General features: G+C 54.5%; 7 protein-coding genes across 7 annotated transcripts; 4 read left to right on the top strand and 3 right to left on the bottom strand.

Annotated features, from left to right (window-relative positions):
• Positions 1 to 908: 908 nt before the first annotated feature.
• On the top strand, positions 909 to 3,125 carry CMQ_1330 (asparagine amidase a; the record flags this gene model as incomplete). Its single annotated transcript, XM_014318409.1, has 2 exons — positions 909 to 1,311; positions 1,378 to 3,125. 2 exons carry the CDS (start codon positions 909 to 911, stop codon positions 3,123 to 3,125), a joined length of 2,151 nt encoding a protein of 716 aa, XP_014173884.1.
• A 168-nt stretch (positions 3,126 to 3,293) lies between these two features.
• CMQ_1045 (dienelactone hydrolase) lies at positions 3,294 to 4,247 on the bottom strand (the record flags this gene model as incomplete). The annotated part of the gene is made up of 4 exons (XM_014318124.1): positions 3,294 to 3,361; positions 3,410 to 3,577; positions 3,639 to 3,921; positions 3,978 to 4,247. 4 exons carry the CDS (start codon positions 4,245 to 4,247, stop codon positions 3,294 to 3,296), a joined length of 789 nt encoding a protein of 262 aa, XP_014173599.1.
• Positions 4,248 to 5,009: 762 nt separating this feature from the next.
• Positions 5,010 to 7,775, top strand: CMQ_1319 (phospholipase; the record flags this gene model as incomplete). The annotated part of the gene is made up of 4 exons (XM_014318398.1): positions 5,010 to 5,101; positions 5,165 to 5,192; positions 5,244 to 7,500; positions 7,561 to 7,775. The coding sequence occupies 4 exons, from the start codon at positions 5,010 to 5,012 to the stop codon at positions 7,773 to 7,775; spliced, it is 2,592 nt and encodes an 863-aa protein (XP_014173873.1).
• Positions 7,776 to 8,191: 416 nt separating this feature from the next.
• CMQ_493 (glycolipid transfer protein) lies at positions 8,192 to 8,990 on the top strand (the record flags this gene model as incomplete). The annotated part of the gene is made up of 4 exons (XM_014317572.1): positions 8,192 to 8,342; positions 8,402 to 8,460; positions 8,524 to 8,642; positions 8,696 to 8,990. The coding sequence occupies 4 exons, from the start codon at positions 8,192 to 8,194 to the stop codon at positions 8,988 to 8,990; spliced, it is 624 nt and encodes a 207-aa protein (XP_014173047.1).
• Positions 8,991 to 10,180: 1,190 nt separating this feature from the next.
• On the bottom strand, positions 10,181 to 12,253 carry CMQ_442 (uncharacterized protein; the record flags this gene model as incomplete). The annotated part of the gene is made up of 5 exons (XM_014317521.1): positions 10,181 to 11,046; positions 11,109 to 11,417; positions 11,481 to 11,697; positions 11,769 to 12,039; positions 12,108 to 12,253. The coding sequence occupies 5 exons, from the start codon at positions 12,251 to 12,253 to the stop codon at positions 10,181 to 10,183; spliced, it is 1,809 nt and encodes a 602-aa protein (XP_014172996.1).
• Positions 12,254 to 13,008: 755 nt separating this feature from the next.
• On the top strand, positions 13,009 to 16,288 carry CMQ_919 (aaa family ATPase; the record flags this gene model as incomplete). Its single annotated transcript, XM_014317998.1, has 2 exons — positions 13,009 to 15,193; positions 15,249 to 16,288. The coding sequence occupies 2 exons, from the start codon at positions 13,009 to 13,011 to the stop codon at positions 16,286 to 16,288; spliced, it is 3,225 nt and encodes a 1,074-aa protein (XP_014173473.1).
• A 1,302-nt stretch (positions 16,289 to 17,590) lies between these two features.
• On the bottom strand, positions 17,591 to 19,694 carry CMQ_1629 (uncharacterized protein; the record flags this gene model as incomplete). Its single annotated transcript, XM_014318708.1, has 3 exons — positions 17,591 to 18,301; positions 18,361 to 19,306; positions 19,366 to 19,694. 3 exons carry the CDS (start codon positions 19,692 to 19,694, stop codon positions 17,591 to 17,593), a joined length of 1,986 nt encoding a protein of 661 aa, XP_014174183.1.
• Positions 19,695 to 20,196: the final 502 nt, after the last annotated feature.

Raw genomic sequence — 20,196 nt, 5'->3', positions numbered from 1 at the left:
TATGACTTTTCTTACGTCGGGGCTACAGAAGTCAGTCTGACAACACACCGGAATCAAAACAGGAGGGAGATTTGCATACATGAGAACACACGGATAGATCGGTTGTCTCAAGAGGGTGGGTTCATGGCACTTTCGGCATGTTTGTTCATGAGTATATATGGAATAGTGTAATATAGTTTGGGGAGCGGCAAGTCAACTCAATTCTGCATACTGTCGGCAAACGAAGAGAGGGTATCCGAAGCGGAAGAACGCCGATGCGGCTTAGAAGAAGAGTGATAGCGAATTGCCTCTTTTGGAGAGCTTTGTTGCGTTGGAAGATAACTGCTGGACATTGGCCTGCATAATTGCGTTCCGTTGTTTCTATTCGCCTGCCTATTCAGGAACGAGATGCCGCTGGCGGCGGAGCTGTTTATTTTCAGTGGGTCGGTTGCACCACAGATAGTGGTTAGCACGAAAAAGCAACTGGAAGTATAGCGTAATTTGGACTCGAACAGCTCGTTATCTGCACCGCGGCTGTGGATGATCGACCGACGACGCGCCGATGCGGCCATCGCCCATGCTATCACGCCCGCAGAAAGGCAGAGCACTCCGTGCTATTGGATAGCCTCCAAGAGTAGGGCGTTCCAGAACCCGTTGCTCATCGCAGATCGGAGCCAAGCTCGCCATTCATCCGTTCGCTAGCTTTCGTGGCCATATATCCTGCATGTCTGCGCTGGGACCTTCTTTCTCCCCTCCGTTCTCACCCCAAACTATTCTTTCGTTGTGTCGGGAAGGTCTATTGTGACCAGCATTGGTGGCTGTCCTTGATCAACGAATACAGGCGTCGCAGTTTTGTTTACCAATCATCGTCTCGACTTTCCCGGGAAGCCCGACATTTGCTCCCAGGCCACCCATCCAAGACTTGCACAATGGAGGAAACGGCAGAGCCTTTGATCGAAAAGAGGCAGAAAGGGATATCTGAGGCTTTTTACAGAGAAGCACCATCTGATCCAGGGCGACCGTCGAGAACAAGGTGGCTGCTGTGTCTTTTGCTCCCATTAGTGTTGGGCTCAGGTCTCATCTTGGTGGTCACCTCGCGAGTTTTTACTTCCTGCCAGCCACCTCAGTCTACGACACTGGACACAGAATCGAGCGACACTCATGGAAACGGTTTATATGAGCGCGGTGTTGCCGCCACCTCTGCAACATCTGCGGCAGTGCTTGAAAACTTCCAGGTTGCGCAACCCGTCTTGACGCCAGAAGGGGCTACCTCATGCTCAGTGGTACTGATGGATCACGTTTTTGGGTACAGCTATGGCGTACCGTTTGTTGGTGCGTTGAGCTGAATCAGGACAACCGAGAGCGACTGCTAACGCGCTGCACTTCTCTGCATCACAGGGGAATACACACCGCCCAGTTGCCAGTTCAACCGGGTCGTGATGAACTTCACCGTCACGTCCGAGGGCCGGCAGTTTGACCGGCTAGCACTGATGTACCTTAACGACACGGAAGTGTGGCGGACCAGCACTGCTGAGCCGGTTGCGGCTCCTGGAATCCAATGGGTATATAACAAGGACATGACCGAGTACCTGTCGTTGTGGAGGTCGCCACAGAAGATCATCTTCGATCTCGGCAACATCGTCAACGACAAGTACACCGGCTCGTTCAACACAACCCTGACAGCAACCTTTTTCATGTCAGACGTGGATACCGGTGGTGCTTCGCCGAGCGATCTGATCATCCCTATCTCTGCGCGGAAGAGCGCGTCTAATGAGCCCAGTCTGTTCAGCCTGCCATCCGACAACGCCACCAACACGGTCAGCTTTCCCCGCAACGCCAACCGGGCCGTCTTCTCAGTGTCAGCCAACGGCCAGGCCGACGAGGAGTTCTGGTGGAGCAACGTGCTGCAGAGTGACGTCCTGGCCTTTGAAGCCACGGTTGGCCAGTTCACCGGCTACAGTCCGTTCCGCGAGGTGCAGGTCTACATTGACGGCCAGCTAGCCGGGGTGCAGTGGCCATTTCCGGTCGTCTTCACTGGCGGTGTGGTGCCCGGGCTACACCGACCGATCGTAGGCATCGATGTCTTTGACCTGCGTGAGCATGAGATCGACATCACGCCGTGGCTGCCTGTTCTCTGCGACGGCAATCAACACACATTCGCCATCGCAGTGGCAGGACTGTCTGATGACGGTCAGACAGCTGCATCCCTGACGAAGACGGTCGCCTCCAGCTGGTATGTGACCGGGAAGATCTTTGTCTGGCTGGACGACGACGCCGACTCCGTCACCACCGGCAGCGCACCGGCCGTGAGCCTGCAGGCGCCGGTCATTCACGTGTCCCAGGACGTTCTCACAAACGCGACAGGCGCCAACGAGACGCTGCAGTACACGGTATCGGTGTCGCGCGCGTTCAGTGTCCACGGCCGGGTGCAGTCGGAGAAGTCGTCGGGCGCGGCGACATGGTCGCAGGCCTTGTCGTTCTGGAGTCTGGGCGTGGTATCGGACTATGGCTACGACCAGGTCAACACCTTTAGCATCCGCGGCGATGACACGGCGGTTGTAGGCGGCAAGACCATCTACCGAGCCGGCTACCACTATCCCATCACCTGCAACACGACGACGAACTATTCCGAGATGGGAAACCTGACGCTGTGGGCCGATCTGGACCAGGGACTGGAGCTGCAGGTCGTCGGCGCAGCCGTGTTTCCCACCGGGCTGGAGGCCTTTGCAGCGACGACAGGGAAGAGCTTCTCGGGCGGTTCCGTCTTGAGTACCCACTTCAACGGTACTGCGCTGTACTCCCAATACGGCGACGGGTCAAAGGCGACTGGCTACGGATCGACGAGCCAGGTGTTTAGCTTTGGCGGCCGGACGGACTCGACGGCCGACGTCCCGCTCTACAGCCGCAGCGTAGAGGCTGTCAACTCGACAGTCGTGTTGGACCAGGAGTTTGTCGCGGGCGGCCAGTCGGTGACAATTGTCGACACTGTCCCATCTGGCTGGGCTTCGGGGGCCAAGGAGAGCTATGCACAGGCGCCGCTGAGCGGCGGCACCGGTACGCGTGTGTTCATGGGACGCGGCGGTGCTGATCCGGCGGTGGCTGTGACTGCCAAGAGAGAGGCCGTGTTGAGTCTTGATGCGGAATAATGTGCTTTTTGCATATTCTTGGTCTACGGTGTACTTTTTTGGATACATATTGAAGAAACATCATATTTAGTGGGGATTAAAATGATCATTGGTAAGAGTGCCTTGAGGAGGACGTTTCTGATACCCAAGACCTATGGCTATGACGTTTGTTCAAACGAACCACCCAGCTCAGTTCTGCGACAACCAGAAGTTGAACCAGTCAGTAATGCCACGATGGCTTTGCTCCTTGACCCATTCTTTACCGTTAGTAGTGCTTGCCAACAAAAGAACCATCTGTTGCTTACTTTCGTAGAGATCAGTCAGGTTTCCGCGCGAAGCAAAGCCGTGGTTGACGTTGCAGAACAGCTGCAGATGGTAGGACACCTTGGTCTCCTGCAGGATGTCAATGGCTCTGCGGCGCGGCTCTGGACCAAAGGCACGGTCGTGCTCGGCGCACGAGAGAAATAGAGGCTCTGCACAGGTGTGTGAGTAAGAGTAGACAAAGCACAGGCACCTAGACAAGGAACAACACACTCTTCACAGCGCGAAAGTGTCCCTCCTTCAGCTGCGTCGGGTGAGCCACGGCCCCAGCAGAGACGGCGTCGCCGGCAAGCAGGTTGGCCACAAATGGCGCGCCAAAGCAGTAGCCCACGCAGCCGTATCGCGAACCGGTCGTGCCATAGATCGTCTTGGCCGCATCGACCCACACGGGCACATTGTCCGTGGCAAACGAGAAGTGCTTGACGCGCCAGGCTTCCATATCAAAGTCCGGAGGCGGCTTCGCGTCGTGAGAGCTGCGGTACTTGGAAATGGGGTCCTGCACAGTCAGAATCAAGAAACTTGTCTACGAGAATAGAACGAGGATAGACTCACCCCGCGAAAGTAGTCCATGCCAAGGGCAACATATCCGGCAGCTGCAAAGCCGTCTATGAGCAGCTTGCTGTTGTTGGCAAGGCCCCAGATATCCGGGAGGAAGAAGACGACGTTGCCGTTAGCCGTGACACCGGTGGGCGGCCGTGCGACGTAAGTCGTGATGCCGGCCACCTGCTCCTCGCTGCCGATTGGCGTGCCCTCGTGTATGGAGCCGCCAATGCAACATGTCGACGGCAGCTGGGCGAGATAGTCGGATCTGGACTCGGCCATTGTGTCGGGTAAAGCTGCGCTACGTGTGTGCTAAAATTGGACCAACTGCCGAACACTTTGTAGTTTTAGAGGTATCGCGACATGTCGGGGCGTCGGGGCCGAAGCTCTGTCCGAAACACACATGAAGCAGGAGATAACATCGTAGATACGAGAGGCCGGCAATCATTTCGGTGGGGATGGGGAAATGCGGAGTTTCGATATTATTCGAGAGATCAGATGCATGACCGTGACTGCCTAAAACGGAAACGGCACTTCTTCAGAATAAAAAATGCAGCTCTTATGGTATTGCAAACTATCTTCATCCAAATTTTTGACACACAAAGCACGCCAACGCCAACTTATAAGACCTGACAGAATTTGTCTAGGGATCGATTCAGATCTCGCCTGTTCCACCTTTCAGCCGATCCCCCGCTGTTGCTAGCTTCATGGTGTGCTTAGTAAACCCTCAGCTCAGAATTCCAGCTTCTTGGCACTGGCTTCTCTTTGGCCATTCCTTCTAGTCCTAAAGCCTTGGCGAAGCGGACCTCCATTATGTGCCCGTCTGTCCAGCTAATATCCTGTTGTCTTGTCTTATGGCTCAGCTTGGCGGTCCGGGTGGGCTGACGTCACCGGACCTCTGCCCACAAACTTGCACACATATTTTCACTTGGCATAATTACATGTTTGGCATTTAACGCTCTGCTGCTCTCCGGTCAATCTCTTCACGTCATATTTCATTTTCGACTCTTTCTTTGCCTTCCCGATTTGTGTGTAACCAAAAAGATGTCCGACGAGAAAGACGAAGGCAGCTCTGGCTTTATGGACAAGCTCAAGGAAAAGCTGGACAAAACCCACATCCATCTAACCCACAAGAAGTCAGCCTCACCCTTCCCATATGCATGTCATTGGGATATATGGCTAACCATCTTGCTACACAGACATCAGATCGGCAAACTTGCGAACTTGGTGAGCTGAGAACCTCCCCTCTTGTTTACCGGCATAGCGCTGACTTCCTAGGTCAACATCAATCACCGACACGACGAGGAACATGAGAAGCAATGTGATGCCAAGCGCACCGAGATCTGCGAGTCTCATCGCTTCCAGTCCTACTTCCCGGAGCAGGAAGGCAACCTCATCAAGTGGTACGTCGACGGGCGGGACTACTTTTGGGCGGTGTCGGCCGCGCTTGACAAGGCACGTGAAACCATATACATTGCCGATTGGTGGCTGTCGCCCGAGTTGTTTCTGCGACGGCCGCCGTACTTTAACCAGGAGTGGCGCCTGGACCAAGTGCTCAAGCGTCGCGCCGAGGCCGGTGTTAAGATTTTTGTCATCGTCTACCGTGAAGTGGAGGCGGCCTTGACGTGCAATTCGGAGCACACCAAGCATGCATTGCAGGCTCTGTGCCCAGAGGGCAGCCCCGGTCATGGCAACATCCGGATCATGCGGCACCCGGACCACAATGTGTTTGAAAACGCGGCGGACATGACGTTCTACTGGGCGCACCACGAGAAGTTCATCGTGATCGACTACGAGACAGCCTTCATCGGTGGGCTGGACATGTGCTTTGGGCGATGGGACAGTCACACGCACGCATTGGCGGATGTGCACCCGGAGAGCGTGGCCCATGAGGTGTGGCCCGGGCAGGACTTCAACAACAACCGGGTCAAGGATTTCCAGAACGTGAAGGACTGGAAGCAAAACGAACTGAGCAAGGCGGAGTTCGGCCGTATGCCGTGGCACGATGTGGCGATGGGCGTCGTGGGGCCATGTGTCTACGACATTGCAGAGCACTTTGTGCTACGCTGGAACTTCATCAAGCGTGACAAATACAAGCGCGACAAGCGTTTCGACTGGATCATGCTGCGTGGCCGCGAGGGAGAGGACGAAGCCCTTGTCGGCGTGCAGCGGCCAGACCACCCGGTGGGCGACTACGTTCTGCACCCGCTGACGCCGCTGGAGAGCAAGCCGCAGCTGCGGCCGGACAACGGCACCATGCGTGGCCAGCTGGTGCGGTCGGCCGACGACTGGTCCAACGGCACGCTGGTCGAGCACTCGATCCAAAACGCCTACAGCGAGCTGATCCGCAACGCCGAACACTATGTGTACATTGAAAACCAGTTCTTCATCACCGCCACCGGTACCGAGCAGTCACCGGTCCACAACACCATCGGCTCTGCTATTGTCGATGCCGTGGTGCGCAACTCGGAGCGCGGGAAGAAGAACTTCCGCGTCATCATCCTCATCCCGGCCGTGCCCGGCTTTGCCGGCGACCTGCGCGAGGATGCCGCCCTGGGTACGCGCGCCATTATGGACTACCAATACAAGAGCATCTGCCGCGGCCCCAACTCCATTTTTGAGCAGATCCGTGCCAAGGGCGTCGATCCGACAAAGCACATCTTCCTTTTCAACCTGCGGAGCTACGACCGTCTGGCGAACACGGCGGCCATGAAGCAGACTGAAGAGGAATCGGGCGTGTCGTACCAGGAGGTGCAGCGTGCGGAGGCAGAACAGATCATGGGCGAGGGCATCCACGGGACCATTGACAACGATGGCGGACGCGACACGCACATGGGCCGGGCAGGCAACCAACAAAGGACCAAGGACAAGGCACAGGAGAGATCCGATTTTGAGAACGACAGCCGAAAGCCAGACTACATGGAGGAGGCCACAGATAAGAAGCGCAAGTTCGAGGCAGCGCAGGAGGGAGGGGACGGGGAAGGCAAGTCATCGGCAGCATCGGCCAGCTTGGCGAAACACATGATGGCCGGCGAGGGTCCGTTGTCGGAGGAGCCCTGGGACGGCGAGGCGACGGATGAGGTGCAGAACTGGATCCAAGAGGAGCTGTACATCCACGCGAAACTGCTGATCGTCGACGACCGATTTGTCGTGTGTGGCAGCAGCAATCTCAACGACCGAAGCCAGCTAGGCAGCCATGACAGCGAGCTCAGCATCGTGATGGAGGACACGCGCATGCTATCGTCACGCATGGACGGTGAGCCCTACGAGGCCGGCTACCACGCCGCCACGCTGCGCCGCTTCCTCTGGCGTGAACATCTGGGTCTGCTGCCTGCACAGGGCCTCGACGGCTCGGACGATCCCAACGCCCAGCCGCCGTCGACTGATTCGCCCAACGACGTGCACGACCAGGACGACAGCTGGGCCTTTGTCGAGGACCCGCTGAGCGACGAGCTGTGGAACATGTGGACATCGCAGGCCTCCACAAACACGGAAATCTACCGACACCTGTTCCACGCCGATCCAGACGATAACGGTGGGTATTTTGATGTCTTCTTGCCCCTCCCCATGCTCAACATCCTGCTGACAGAAACAGTCAAGACATTCGACGACTACGACCGCTTCCTGCCGCCAAAGGGCGTCCGCGCCGGCCACATATTCGACCAGTTCATCCCGCCGGAGGATATCCGATCCAAGCTGGACCAGATCAAAGGCCACCTGGTTTGGATGCCGCTGGAGTTCCTAACCGACGCAGCCATGGCCGAATCGGGACTGCAGGTAAACCAGTGGACCGAGAGCGTCTACGCGTAGGCCGAGAATGGGCTGGTCAATTGTTGCTGTGTCGTGTCGTATTGCGTTGTGTTGCAATACAACTGGACTTCTGGACGTTAGGCCGAGGCTACGTACGAGTATTGCTGAATAGGACTCCATACGCGCAAATAATAGTGTACTCCTGTGGAGACAATGCCGTAGCATTACGTATGTACGGAGTAGAGACATTATCACGTGCAGCAGATCTCCTGGAAGCAGGGGTCCTCATCGTTTCTAAGCTGCCCCTCACCGCTTTTGGGAACTGGACAAGTCTCCTGTACGGGTTGTAGCTACGACGTAAGATACGGAATATATTGACCTAGTCTGACCGCCACGCTTCTCACCTGGATCTCTGTCTCCCACTCTCTCCCTCTCTTGACATATTCTTCTCTCCCGCACAGACACACCTTACAACCATGGCAACCACTGCAGTAATCCCGGCCGATGGCACCTTCCTCGACACCTTCAGCAAGTCCTTTGTGGATGTGCCGGTGGATGCGGCCAACGACAATGCTATCGACACGACGACCTTCCTCGAGGCAGCTGAGTCGCTGACGACCATGTTTGGTGCGTGGGAAGACGAACCGCTGAAGAAGGGATGAATACAGACTAACATGCGGGACTAGACATGCTCGGCTCCGTTGCTTTCTCGCCTGTCAAGACCGACATGCTGGGCAACATCAAAGTAAAAGCTTCAGAGGGGCCAATTGACAGTTCCAAAGAGTGGACATGAGACTAACGGCTGTAGAAAATCCGGGAACGCCAGCTGGCCGCCCCCGGCGAGTCCGCCACGCTGCAGGCGCTCGTGATCAACGAGCTCAAGACCAAGAAGCACGTCGCTGCTGAGGGTCTGTTGTGGCTTGTCCGGTATGTTTTTTGTCTGTCCGGACAGATACCCGTTCCCTGGCTAACCCTGTCAGCGGCCTGGACTTTACGTACCAGGCGCTCTCGAAGAACGTGGCTGCGGAGTCCGAGGAGCTCGCCGACTCGTTCCGCAACGCCTACGGCAACACGCTCAAGCCATTCCACAACTTCTTGATAAAGCCCGTCTTTGCTGCCGCGATGAGCGCTTGCCCGTACCGTAAGGATTTCTACGCCAAGCTGTCGACGAACCAGGCACTGCTGCAGGAGAAGCTCCGGGAGTACCTGGCGGCGCTGGGCAACATTGTCGAGATCCTCAAGGCCTTTGTCACCAGCAAGGCAGCCAAGTGGTGAGCACCAAAAGAAAAGAGGGTTATGCTGCACGACGGCTGTCACCGGCGGAGAAGCTGGGAGGCTGTTTGCATATGGGAAGTAGGTACATAAAACATACATTGCAGGCGGACAACCGCCGCCACGCCAAAGCTGTGCATAAACACGAAAGAGTTAGACACGCCGCGTGCCCGAATGGAAACCCTGATCATCTTGGTCCGATTTGTGCACACGTAACGTTTTGGTAGGACTTTAATCCGCAGAGGGACTCTGTGCTGTGCGGTGTTGGGCTCGTCTATGACTTGGAAGACGAGCAGAGAATGATGCTGTTCTCTCGTGCTATACACAAGAGTTTCCTTGCATGGAAGGTCATGACGATGGAGCCCATCAGTGCGTTTTTGGTCACAACAACGTAGCTATCGTGGCTGTTGTTGAAACGTTTCACGGCAGTCTGTTCTTGCCAAATTCAACGGTGACTAACATCCTTCAAGGTTCAACACACGCGGGTTGAGTGAAGGTCGTCTTGGCTGTTGCCACTCGGCAGAACTGATATCTCAGCAAATCGTTGGGTCATCAGGTGCAGAGAGGCGAAGAGATGACAAAGCCACATTCTGCAAAGCGGCCGTAAAAAGGGCCGTCAATCTCAGGCCAGGAGCTTTATAATTGTTGTCAACAACAACCCTTTCACCGGACCGACGACACGACTTGGCCAAGCTGGTAACGAAGAAACGCCGACTCTTTCCCCGACGACAACGAGATGTCTCACTCAGTATCATCCGAACAATCATATATCGACTGACACCACGATTCGAACCAAGACCTGATCGATGTTTTAAGCGAAACCGAGTCAGACACTCGACGACAAATTAAAAATTGATTAAACTATCTAAAAATTAAACATACTTAAACGGTATAACCCGTTGTTGACGCACACTGGGGGAATAATTTTTTTCCATCTTTGAAATGCGTGCTCAGCATCCTGACAAGAGCACAACAAAGTCTTCTTCGCAGCGTTTAAAATATTGTACGGCCTTGAAACTCAAAGGAGAAGAGGGACCGTTAGTCCCTTTTGCCTATACACTTGGGAATTCCTCAACGACAGTTCGTGGCAGGCAGTGAACAACATACGTCCGAAGCTTACTAAAACTACATCTCACCACTACAATAATACTCAACACTATCTAAAGCTCGAAGACCACCCACAGTCTACACACTCACCGATCTGCTGCCCGGAATGCTGCCCAGATAGACATTTGTGATCCGTTGTTCCGGAGGGCTACCCGCTGATGCTGCTCTAGACTGGACAGTCGACTGCTTCGCGTTGGTGTCGTCATGAGCAGCTTGAACTTGGGGTTGAGTTTTGCTTCGTCGATGATTGTCCCAAAGGTGTTCATGACCAGATCATAGTCATGGCACCATTCATCACGCTCAAAGAACGAGATGCCGTCGATGATGCAGATTACCTCTGCCGCCAAAGGGATCGATTCCAGCACCCGATAAAACAGCTGGCAGACATCGTGCAAAGAGAGGCCTTTCCACTCCGACTCCTCTTCACCACACGAGAGACCGATCCGGGCGAGACCTGATACCCAGTTCTTCTGCACCATGAGGAGGATCAGCTGCGAAAGCAGACTTCGCATAAGACCTAGAGGGCCACACAGTTCGTCGTCGCTGGCTACATGTCGTCCGCAGAAAAAGAGCAGAGTAACGCTGGTAGGCCGGGACTGCAGCGTGTGCGAGAGAGTGGCACAAACCACTGAGATGGGCGAGACACGTGCTGACTGACTGCGGTCCCCGCAGCCCTCGACCAGGACGATGCCAGACGTGGGCGTACCAAACAAGTGCTGGACCTGCCGACAGCAGATCAAGAGCGATGCCGCACTAAGTGTGGAATTATCTAATGATCGTCCATGACGAAGAACGTGGGTTTTGTCCTCGTTTAGCCCGAGGTGTGGCACTTCCAAGAGTTCCAGCAGTTCGTTCGGCGTGAAGGTAGGACCCGGGTATGCAGGGACGAAGCTCCGAGGCTCGTTCACAAGCGTATCGGCCGAAGATTCGGCGCTCATGCTTCCATTTCTTTCTGGCGGCGTGTCAGCGGAAGCTTGGGCTCAAACATGATTCGAGGGACATTTGCTGACTTACTTTGATTGTCCATCAGAAATTGAAACAGAAAGTTCTTGCTACTGCTAGAAAGATCAAAAAGACTCTGCAAGTTTTTCTGCTCCTTCAAAACTTCGTCGATTTTCGCATGGAGGGTATCGATCTTCTCACGATTTTCGCGTGACAGCTTTCTGGTGTCCCATGTCAAGTTGTGGGTATCAGTTATGATTTCGTCCTTGATTCTCTCCGTGTAAATGTGTACAGTGTCGGCCTTGCGATACACGGTCCCGAGCAGTTCATCTATATTAAATCCACGGAAGGGACTCAGCGCTCTGCGAACTGGTGCCGGTCCTGATTAATTTAAAGAACCCGTGAAAGAAGCGGGAGGATATGGAATCGGGGAATGGTACTCACGGAAGGTTCCTGGGTTCAGCGCTTCGATCAAGTGTGGAATTGTCTCTAGAAGGGTCTTCTGCAACTCTTTCACTTTTTCGTTCAGCTCCCTGTTTGCCTCTTCTTTCCCCGCGCGGACCAGAGTTCTCAGCTTGAGCTCAGCCGTCTGCACAATGTTTGGGATGTTTTCAAAGGCATCTAGAATCTTCTGCCGGACTTGGACGCGATGTCGAGCCAACTAGACGCACATTTTCGGTTATGAGCTCCCGCCCTCATGCAAGGACATTCACTATCGAGAGAGATACATACACAAAAAATAACAGCGAGGCCTGCACGAAGGACTCGAGCTGAATCTGGAATGGCATCGAGGGCTGCCTCGAAATAGTCGTGCCCCTTTCCAAGTTCGTAAAAAAGGCCGGGAATGAAAGATTTGGCGCGATCCCGACTGTAAGCCGCGGCAGCTTTAGCTTTGTGCAGCTCCAATTTGACTTCTTCCCAGGTGCAGTAATTGATATCGAGGTTGAAGTCAACCAGGTTGGGAGTCTGTATTTTGCACCGCTCGATCGTCTCGCGAAGCTCGCTATACAAGACAAGATTAGCTTACAACAGACAAACGGAGCGCAAATCGGAAGCAGACCGATCTCTTACAAGACAATCTTTGCCTCGAAAGTCGAAGTCGACTTGTCGAAGTAGGATGGCATTGCGAAGACGTGATGGAACTGGGGCCCACGATCCTCGATGAACTGCACGACTGAACTCTCTGCGGGCTGCATATCCTCTTCTTGTCCTTTCATCTCTCCTTGCCACGACGATGTTCCGAGGGCACTTATTTGCTAGGGTGGTTTAGTTTTGGAGTGTTGAAGTATACTGACCCGAACTTGACCGAGATAGGACTGGCCATTGGGCGTTGACTTCGGATTTAGCCGTAGAGTGGTTTTGGGCTTTGGTTTGGCTCTGTTAGGCACGAAGCTAGGAAGGGTTTGACAAGCGAGCTCTCCTAGATGGAGACATGCGGCTCAAAATCAGGCATATTCTCGATGCCCCCGCAGTTGACGGGGTAGGCCAACGACATAATAACGCCTTATCACTTCTTTTTCGTCAAGTCCGAGGTGCGGCCGGACGGCTGTGTTGGCAAGGGTGCACTCACCCACCTTTATCACATGCAGCAAGACGCAACTGGGGAGAGAGGTGCATGATTAGATGCATATTACGTGGCTTATCATGCCGAGAAGTGGGTGTCTCGTTTATGAGTCCACCAATTCGTGCCCAGAGACGCTCAGCCTTACAGCAAGCCCCAGAATCCAAAAAAGCATACGACCGAAAAAGAGGAAGTGGGTGTCGATCTTGCGGCGTTGCTTTTCGGACATTCCGGCTGCCTTTTTTGCTTTTCAGGCCGTCACAGCCACCAGTCTTCGGCCTTGCAAGTTGCTTCTCCCCAAAGTCCCGGAAGGAGATTCAACTGCTCCTTCCTATACTGACCGCAAGCAAGCTGGGCTTTTCTTGACTACAGCCGCCTAGTCCCTGTTACACCGCCTGCAATATCTGAGAAATGGAGACCGGCAATTTGATGGAGCGGATTAAAGCACTGGAAGCCCGCTTGGAAGAGTATGAGAGACCCAGCGGACCTGATTTTTCCCCGGCTGAGGCACTTGTCAGGAGAAACTCGGCAGGCCGCACAGATATATCGGATATTGTGCAGGACAAAGTTGTTCGTCTTACGCTGCCAACGGCTGCCAACACGATTCCTAAAGTCCGCGAATGTAACTTTCTGGAGTTCAAAAACCGGTTCGTTGACGGGTTTCACGGCCACTATGCGGTCGACGCCTTGGTCTCCGGCCGTCTGCTGGAAGAGGAGATACTCGAGGAACAGAGGTTCCGTGAGAGACGCACTGCCGCTCGAAAAGAGACCTCGCGCGACGAAAAGAAGGGGACGGCCATCCTTAAGGCGGAAAACCAGCAAAATGTAGACGCATTCCAAAATGCGCAGACGGAAAAATGGATTCGCAACGTCCGCCTTCAGTCGCCTGCTCTTCTCATGATCATGTCCAAGACCCAAGGCGAGCCTTGGTCGAATCGGCCGCGTACGTACGAGCGGCCCTTCACTTCCTTGTTTTACTTTCACAATAAAATGAAGGAGGCACTGGCAGAGCTCGAGGACCACTGGGCTCATTGCCTCGACACGGATTCATCTCCCGACATGGATGCATCTCCTGACATGGACTCATCTCCCGACACAACGATTGTGAAGGCGCCGGACAACACGCAAGACGCTGGCAGCGATAGCGACGCCGGCGAGGCCATCGATGACTGTCCAGCGGCACTGGCCGTTATGCGCGCCTACGTACGGTTTGTCGAAAAGCGGCTGATGCCCGACTACAACCATTTCGTTGACCTGGATTTCTCCAGCAACGCACAAGTGCGCTTTACAGACCTCTGGTACCTGTTTCGCACAGGTGAATTCATATACCGACCTTTAGAAGGAGGTCTGGCAAGGCAGCAATATTTTCAGACAGGAAAGCGGATCTGGAAAACATACCGTATCGAACCCTGCGCAGTGCAGTACCGTCCTACTCCATCGGATCATGGAGGATATGAAACAGACGACGAAGATAGCGCAGACTTCATCATACGCGCATACTATCTCGAATACACGGGCGAGGAGTTTTGCCCGGCTGTCACATCGTTCCGAATCATACCGTATGAAAACTCTGTTCCTGTATCCTCCCTGCCTGTCTTCCCCATCCGTTTTCTCCCAAACTGGCAATCCGTGCTGGGGGATTCCCAGGAAGATGGCAACAAAGCTTTGCACTACATCGAGACAAAGCATGCGTCGTATAGTGGTTGGAGTGTGATACGAACTCCTGCTGGAGATGAAATGACAGATGCAAGCGGTGAAAAACTGAACCGAGCCGAGCATATCAACGGCGATGTTATGGTGGACTTTTCTGAAGCTTTCCAAGCCTGTCCCCATTGGAAGCCCACGCGAAAGGTACTTCGACCGGAGAAAGCCGTGCCCAAGATCGTGTCGGACGAGTTTCCCATTATCTGGTGGGCAAACAAAAATCGAATCAGGCCTCTCGCCGAGATCACCGAGATTGTACCGCTCGTCACGGGGGTGCACATGCGGCAGCAGAACGAGTTCCTGCTGCAGGATCGCCTGCTTTCGAAGTTGATCGAAAACGACAACCGAGGGAAGCTGTCGACAGCAAAGTACCTGCGGGAGGAGGACAAATGCCTGCTTGCAGGCCGCGTCTTCGGCTACGTCTTCCAAGAGCGCAAGTTTGTTGGGCTGGAGATCCTGCGGATGTGGCAGTCTTCGGGCACACGAGACGCGCTCGACTCACTCAGGATCCCGGCGAAGACCAAGGACTTGATACAGAGATCCGTCCAGGGCCACCTTTTGCAGAAGAGCATGGAACGACTAGACGGACAGCAGCAAAACCTGGACATGATACACGGCAAGGGGGGCGGGCTCTTCATCCTACTGTATGGCGTTCCTGGTGTCGGAAAGACGGCGACAGCGGAGGCAATTGCCCAGGCAAACGGCAAGCCTCTCTTCAAAATCACCTGTGGCGACCTCGGATTGACGCCCGACAAAGTCGAGATGTCGCTGAAGGAGATCTTCCGGCTCGCCGGCGTATGGGACTGCATCCTTCTTCTCGACGAGGTCGACACCTTCTTCTCCTCTCGGTCCAAAGGAGATTCTGCCATGCAAAAGAACGCCTTGGTCTCAGGTACGTATGAATGAACGGATGAATGCACAGAGATGCATCGCTAACAAATGCCCAGTCTTCCTCAGCATAATGGACTATTACACTGGCATCCTGTTCCTGACGACGAACCTCGTCGGCGCACTCGACGAGGCCTTCAAGTCCCGCATCCACTGCAAGATCAACTACCGGGCACTGTCGAAGCAGCAGACGATCGAGATATGGGAGAACAACATCAGGCGGATGCGGTGGCTGGATGAAGAGCAGCGCAAGGTCGAGAGCAAGATGCCGCTGGAGATCCCAGAGTCAGATATCATGAGGTTTGCCAGAGATCAATACGATGAATTAAACCGCCGGAAGAGGACAGGAGGCATAGCGAATAACGGTTGGAATGGCCGTCAGATCCGCAACGCCTGCCAGATCGCGAGGAGCCTGGCTTATGCGGACGCAGCCAAAGAGGAGGAGGACATCCGAAAGCGCAGTTCTGTTGAGGGCGTACCGTTGCCAGCTCGAATGCCGGGGCCGCGACTGCAACTTCGGCACTTCTGCATCATCCGAGATATCTCGGACTCGTTCGACAAGTACATGGTCGAAGCGCGTGCCGGGATGACGGACAGCGAAGTAGCCCGTGAGAACGAGGTGCGAGCGGATCATTATGTCGATACCTGGACGGCCCAGGCGACTGCTGATAGCGAGGAGCTTGAAGGCTACAACGACGGCAGCAGCCTTGGTCATGGCCGTCAAAGGCCTTATTTCGACGCCCGGCCTCGTCCCCCGAACAGTCCTGCCATCGGACAGGGTCTTCGGGGCAACGGCAGCAATGGTGGTTTCTACACCTACCAGGAGGGCAGGGCCCCCCAGAATCGACAGTCCCCACTGCTCACCACACCTGCCAATGGGCCTTCGATCATGTTCTCCAGCAGCGAGCGTGGTGAGTATGAGCGGCAGCTTAGCCCACTGGAAGCGAGCCCGCGAATGGTCGCCAGTCCCTTTCAACCGCGTGGGAGAGACTCTACGTTGAGACGTGGCGAGTACGAGTACGAACCAGAATACGGCAACAGCAGGAATTCGTACGGAAAGCGGGAAAGGCTTAGTGATGACAATGGCCCAGTGGCGTGATTGGAGGGCGAGCTTGGTTCTGTCGATATCGCTCTGGAGAATGTCATCCTTCTTGTGATGCTTGAGGTTTTTCGGGGAGCTTTCGATATCCTTGCCTACAGGTTTTTTCTTAAAACAAATGAAGCCATTGAAAATATCTATTCCAAATTTTCTGTTAGTCAGCTTAACCCCAAATATGAATCAGTCACACAGCTTTGCACCACTACGTACTCGTACACAGAGCTGACAGGATGGGGCTGCAAGAGATTAAGAGATTTTGTTTTTTTTTTTTTTTTCTTTTTTTCTTCTTTTTTAGAAAATGATGCTCACCTTTGCACAACAACAGGGACTAGGATCGCATTATCGGGGGAACGTGTCTGACCCGACAAGTGTTCTGCTGCGGGCACGAGCAAGGAAGGCGCATTCTGTCTGGGCCTTCCAGACTGAGGTTGTCCCCCATGTTGACTCCTATCGGCTTTCAGTATAGCGTCTCTGGCTTTGGCTGAACCGATCTGTGACAAGAATTTATCCCATCAAGAAAAGGAGAGCAAGAGTCAAACCCACTTCGGACCCCCGTCGTTCAAATCAACTGTCCTTGCACGACCCCGTGCGTGTGGATCAGCAAATGCTAAGCTTTTGGTTTGCATCCCCAGTCCCGCTTTCCCCAGAGCCAAGGCCTTTTGGGACCTGGGCACTTCAACGGCTAGCAAGTGGAGCAAAAGGAACGAAGAGGAGATCCAGCGGCTGGCTGCCATCAATGGTCTCCGCTTCTCCTCAGGCGGCCATCTTCGGGAGCTTCAGTCATGTCGCCTCGCGGTAAGCCTGCAAGCAGCTTCCATACCTGGAGGAAAAGCACAGATATCGAAAATTGACTACAGAACACCCTTGTTGTTATGGGGTTGCATTGGACTCGTCCGACGCCGGACTTCATTTAAGCAAAGTACACATTTCGCCTCATTCATAACATTACGTACTTAATCCCGCCATCTTGTCTGACTGACCCCAAAGTAATAGATTCTGGGATGGGCTCGTGGACTGTTGCTGAGACTGTCTGGGAGGATTCTTCATTCTTTTCCTTGCTTTCACCAATTCTCGTCACCACCCACTCCAAGATCCTGTGCTGCATTCTTATTGTAGCCTGCACATATGGCTATTTCCACCCTGCTTTCGCAACCTACAGCTCCGAGCCTGTGTGGTGCACACACACCTGGTTGCAGGCTTAGCGGTGGCTTCGACACCGGATTGTGAGCCACTGTCGAAGGCTGCACCGTGTTCGGCTGCTGACGGTAGGCTCGTGATATTATTACTCTGTTTTCTTATTGGCTATCGCCTACTATCTGTATATTCCGAAGGCTGAAAGCGCACTTGTTGCCTTCCTGAATTTGGGGGCTCATGTCCTTCCCGCCTCCATTCTGTATCTTTATGACCATCTGGGCTCCTTCTCCGCTCTCGCGCAAGCAGCAATTCCAAACTCGTCCGTCTTCGGAGCACCGGCCTAGGGCCTTTGTCCTCACTTGTGCGATAATGTCGTCTCCGGTCAGCGCTGCTCGGGTTGTGATCGGACCGCTGATAGGCTTCCTCAACGTTGTGCAGATCTATCCTCTCTGGTGACCGACCTGCTGGCGTCCACCTCCAATCGTCCGCGACAAGCTTCGGCGGTGCTTGTGTCGAGCCGGCATTTGCCGCGCCGCCGTCACGCCGCAATAAACCACGATCAGGCACGAAGCATCGTCGCGAGCAGGCTGGCGAAATCTCCACGTCGGCCACGGTAGGCGGCGGTAGTCTGTCGGCCCCTAACACGAAGTCCCCTGAGAATGATGGCCCGTGAGGCAGCGATGATTGGTGAGAACTGAAGGAGGAAGACAGCTGCTGGAATGGTGAATTGAAGCGTTCGAAAAGAGGAGAGCGGGAACTGCTATCGTCCATCAGACGGCTGTGTGCAGTGCGTGTCCGCTTCACGCCTCTTTGCCTGAGAGAAACGCTAAACTCTTCGTTTGTCTGCAGCCGTCTCGGGTTCGGCCCAGGTCCGAGAGCCTGTTATGGAGTGTTAGAGATCTAGCAAGAAAACAAGTGGTCCGTCCGTTCGGCCATACCTCTTCGGCCTCGGCCTGTAGATTTCGTGTCGGATGCTGCGGCCAGCTGATATTCTCAGCGCAGCAGGTGATGCAGAAGCGGACGTGATCTCCGGGCAGCTGCTGTCCCGTGTCGGTCTGAGCACGGAGCTCGGCTGGCTTGACGGCGTTCTTGAAGAAGTTGAGGCCACAGCCGAGAACACGCAGACGGGTGTCGACCTCAAAGTCGAAGTGGAGAAGAGGCCGCAAGTCTTCGATGCGGCGCACTCTGTCGGCCACGGCCACGGGCACCTCACGCATCACAGTAATGGGACAGCGGAAGCTGCTGTAGATCTCGGGCGTCCACAGGCGTAGAGAAGCCTCGGTCTGCCAGAACCAGTGGGCGGCACGGTTGTAATATTGGTGGCGGCGCTGGTGGCGATATTTAAGTGGACAACCGCTATGCCGGCTTGGCCGACAATGGCAGTCCTGTCTGTGAGGTGACAGCACCTGAAAGAAGTGTTTCTGTCGCAGGTCCTGCCCAGAAGAGCTGTAGATTTTCCGGTCTCGCTTCGGTCGTGCTTGCTGTCTGGATACCAGGTGAGCAGCCAGAATGGATGTCAACGGCAGACATGATCGTTCCGGCCTTGGAACAGGGTCTTTGGACAGAGTCAGCGCACGCTGGCTCCCGTTCGCGAGGCTGGACTGCTCACAGGATTCGAAGGAGAGACCCATGCGCCAGCTGTTCATGCTGCGTTGGTAGGTCAGCTTGAAGTCGCGTTGGGCCTGGACACTCAGCGTGGGTGCCACGGCAGTGACCATGCCAGCAGACATGCCGGCGTCGATGGAGTTCAACTTGTCTCGCGTGTTGGTGACGGTGATACCGTGTTGGGCAGAGTCGGACAGCGGCCGCAGATCGACCTCCTCGCCGTGGCGGAAGAGATACCGCAGGGAAACAGAGTCGAAGAAGCGGTTGTGCTTTTGGAAGCTGGACAAATCCTCGTCAGCTCGACTGCTTGCCAGACCAGTCAGCCTGGCCATACTCACCCCTGGTCAAATCCTGAGATAGCAACCTCAAAGATGAAAGTGACCACGATGCGGTATGAGGCCTCGGATCCGCCGCTCGGAGGATTAGTCGCCGACTCGATGTCGCCGGTACGCTCGATCCGCATGACAGGCTCCAGCACGCTCATGGAAGAGTAGCGGCCACGACCACTCGCCGGATTCTCCTCCAGGTTGAGCGGGATGATATTGGACATCCATACCTTTGGCGGCGGCTTTGACTGCTCTGCAAGCTGCTTCTTCGCCTTCTTCTTTCTTCCGCTCCCGTCGACGTCGCCTAGCGGTTGGAGCGGACGGGCGCTGGCTGCACACATTCCCTTGAGATGGAGATGGTGTTCTTGTAGGAAAGTATGATGTTAACCAGCACAACTTCTAAACTGAAGAACAAAAAGGAGAGGGAAAGCAGAGTGCTCCTTCCTAATATGGCCCATCCTGTCTTGTTGTGAGGACACCCGTGATGAACATGTCGCGTGGCTTGCGTTAGGGCTGCAACAGCGCGTTGGCAGCCTAGAACTAGGCGACATAGCGGGCACAACCGCTGGAAAATTGGTGTCGTGACACACTGGAGGCAGCCACTGGCACTGAGACATTGGGTCATGTGGAGTTGACGTGCGCTAAAAAGTATAATTAATCTCAGCTCCATACAGAATTCAGGAAACTATGATGAATAAAAGAGTCAGGCGACGAGAACGAGATCATCAAAAGACCAAGCTTGATTCTGTCTTGTGGTGGTATTCAGGGGTTTGCAAATCCGCACGGGCAACTTGTTTCGTATCAGGACAAGATGAAACTAAGAGCTGAGCCACCCCTTTTGTA

The sequence above is a fragment of the Grosmannia clavigera genome (assembly GCF_000143105.1).
Source record: "Grosmannia clavigera kw1407 unplaced genomic scaffold GCSC_140, whole genome shotgun sequence".
Classification (NCBI taxonomy): domain Eukaryota; kingdom Fungi; phylum Ascomycota; class Sordariomycetes; order Ophiostomatales; family Ophiostomataceae; genus Leptographium; species Leptographium clavigerum.
Note: the sequence above shows the minus strand (reverse complement) of the source record. Positions and strands in the feature narration are given on the sequence as shown.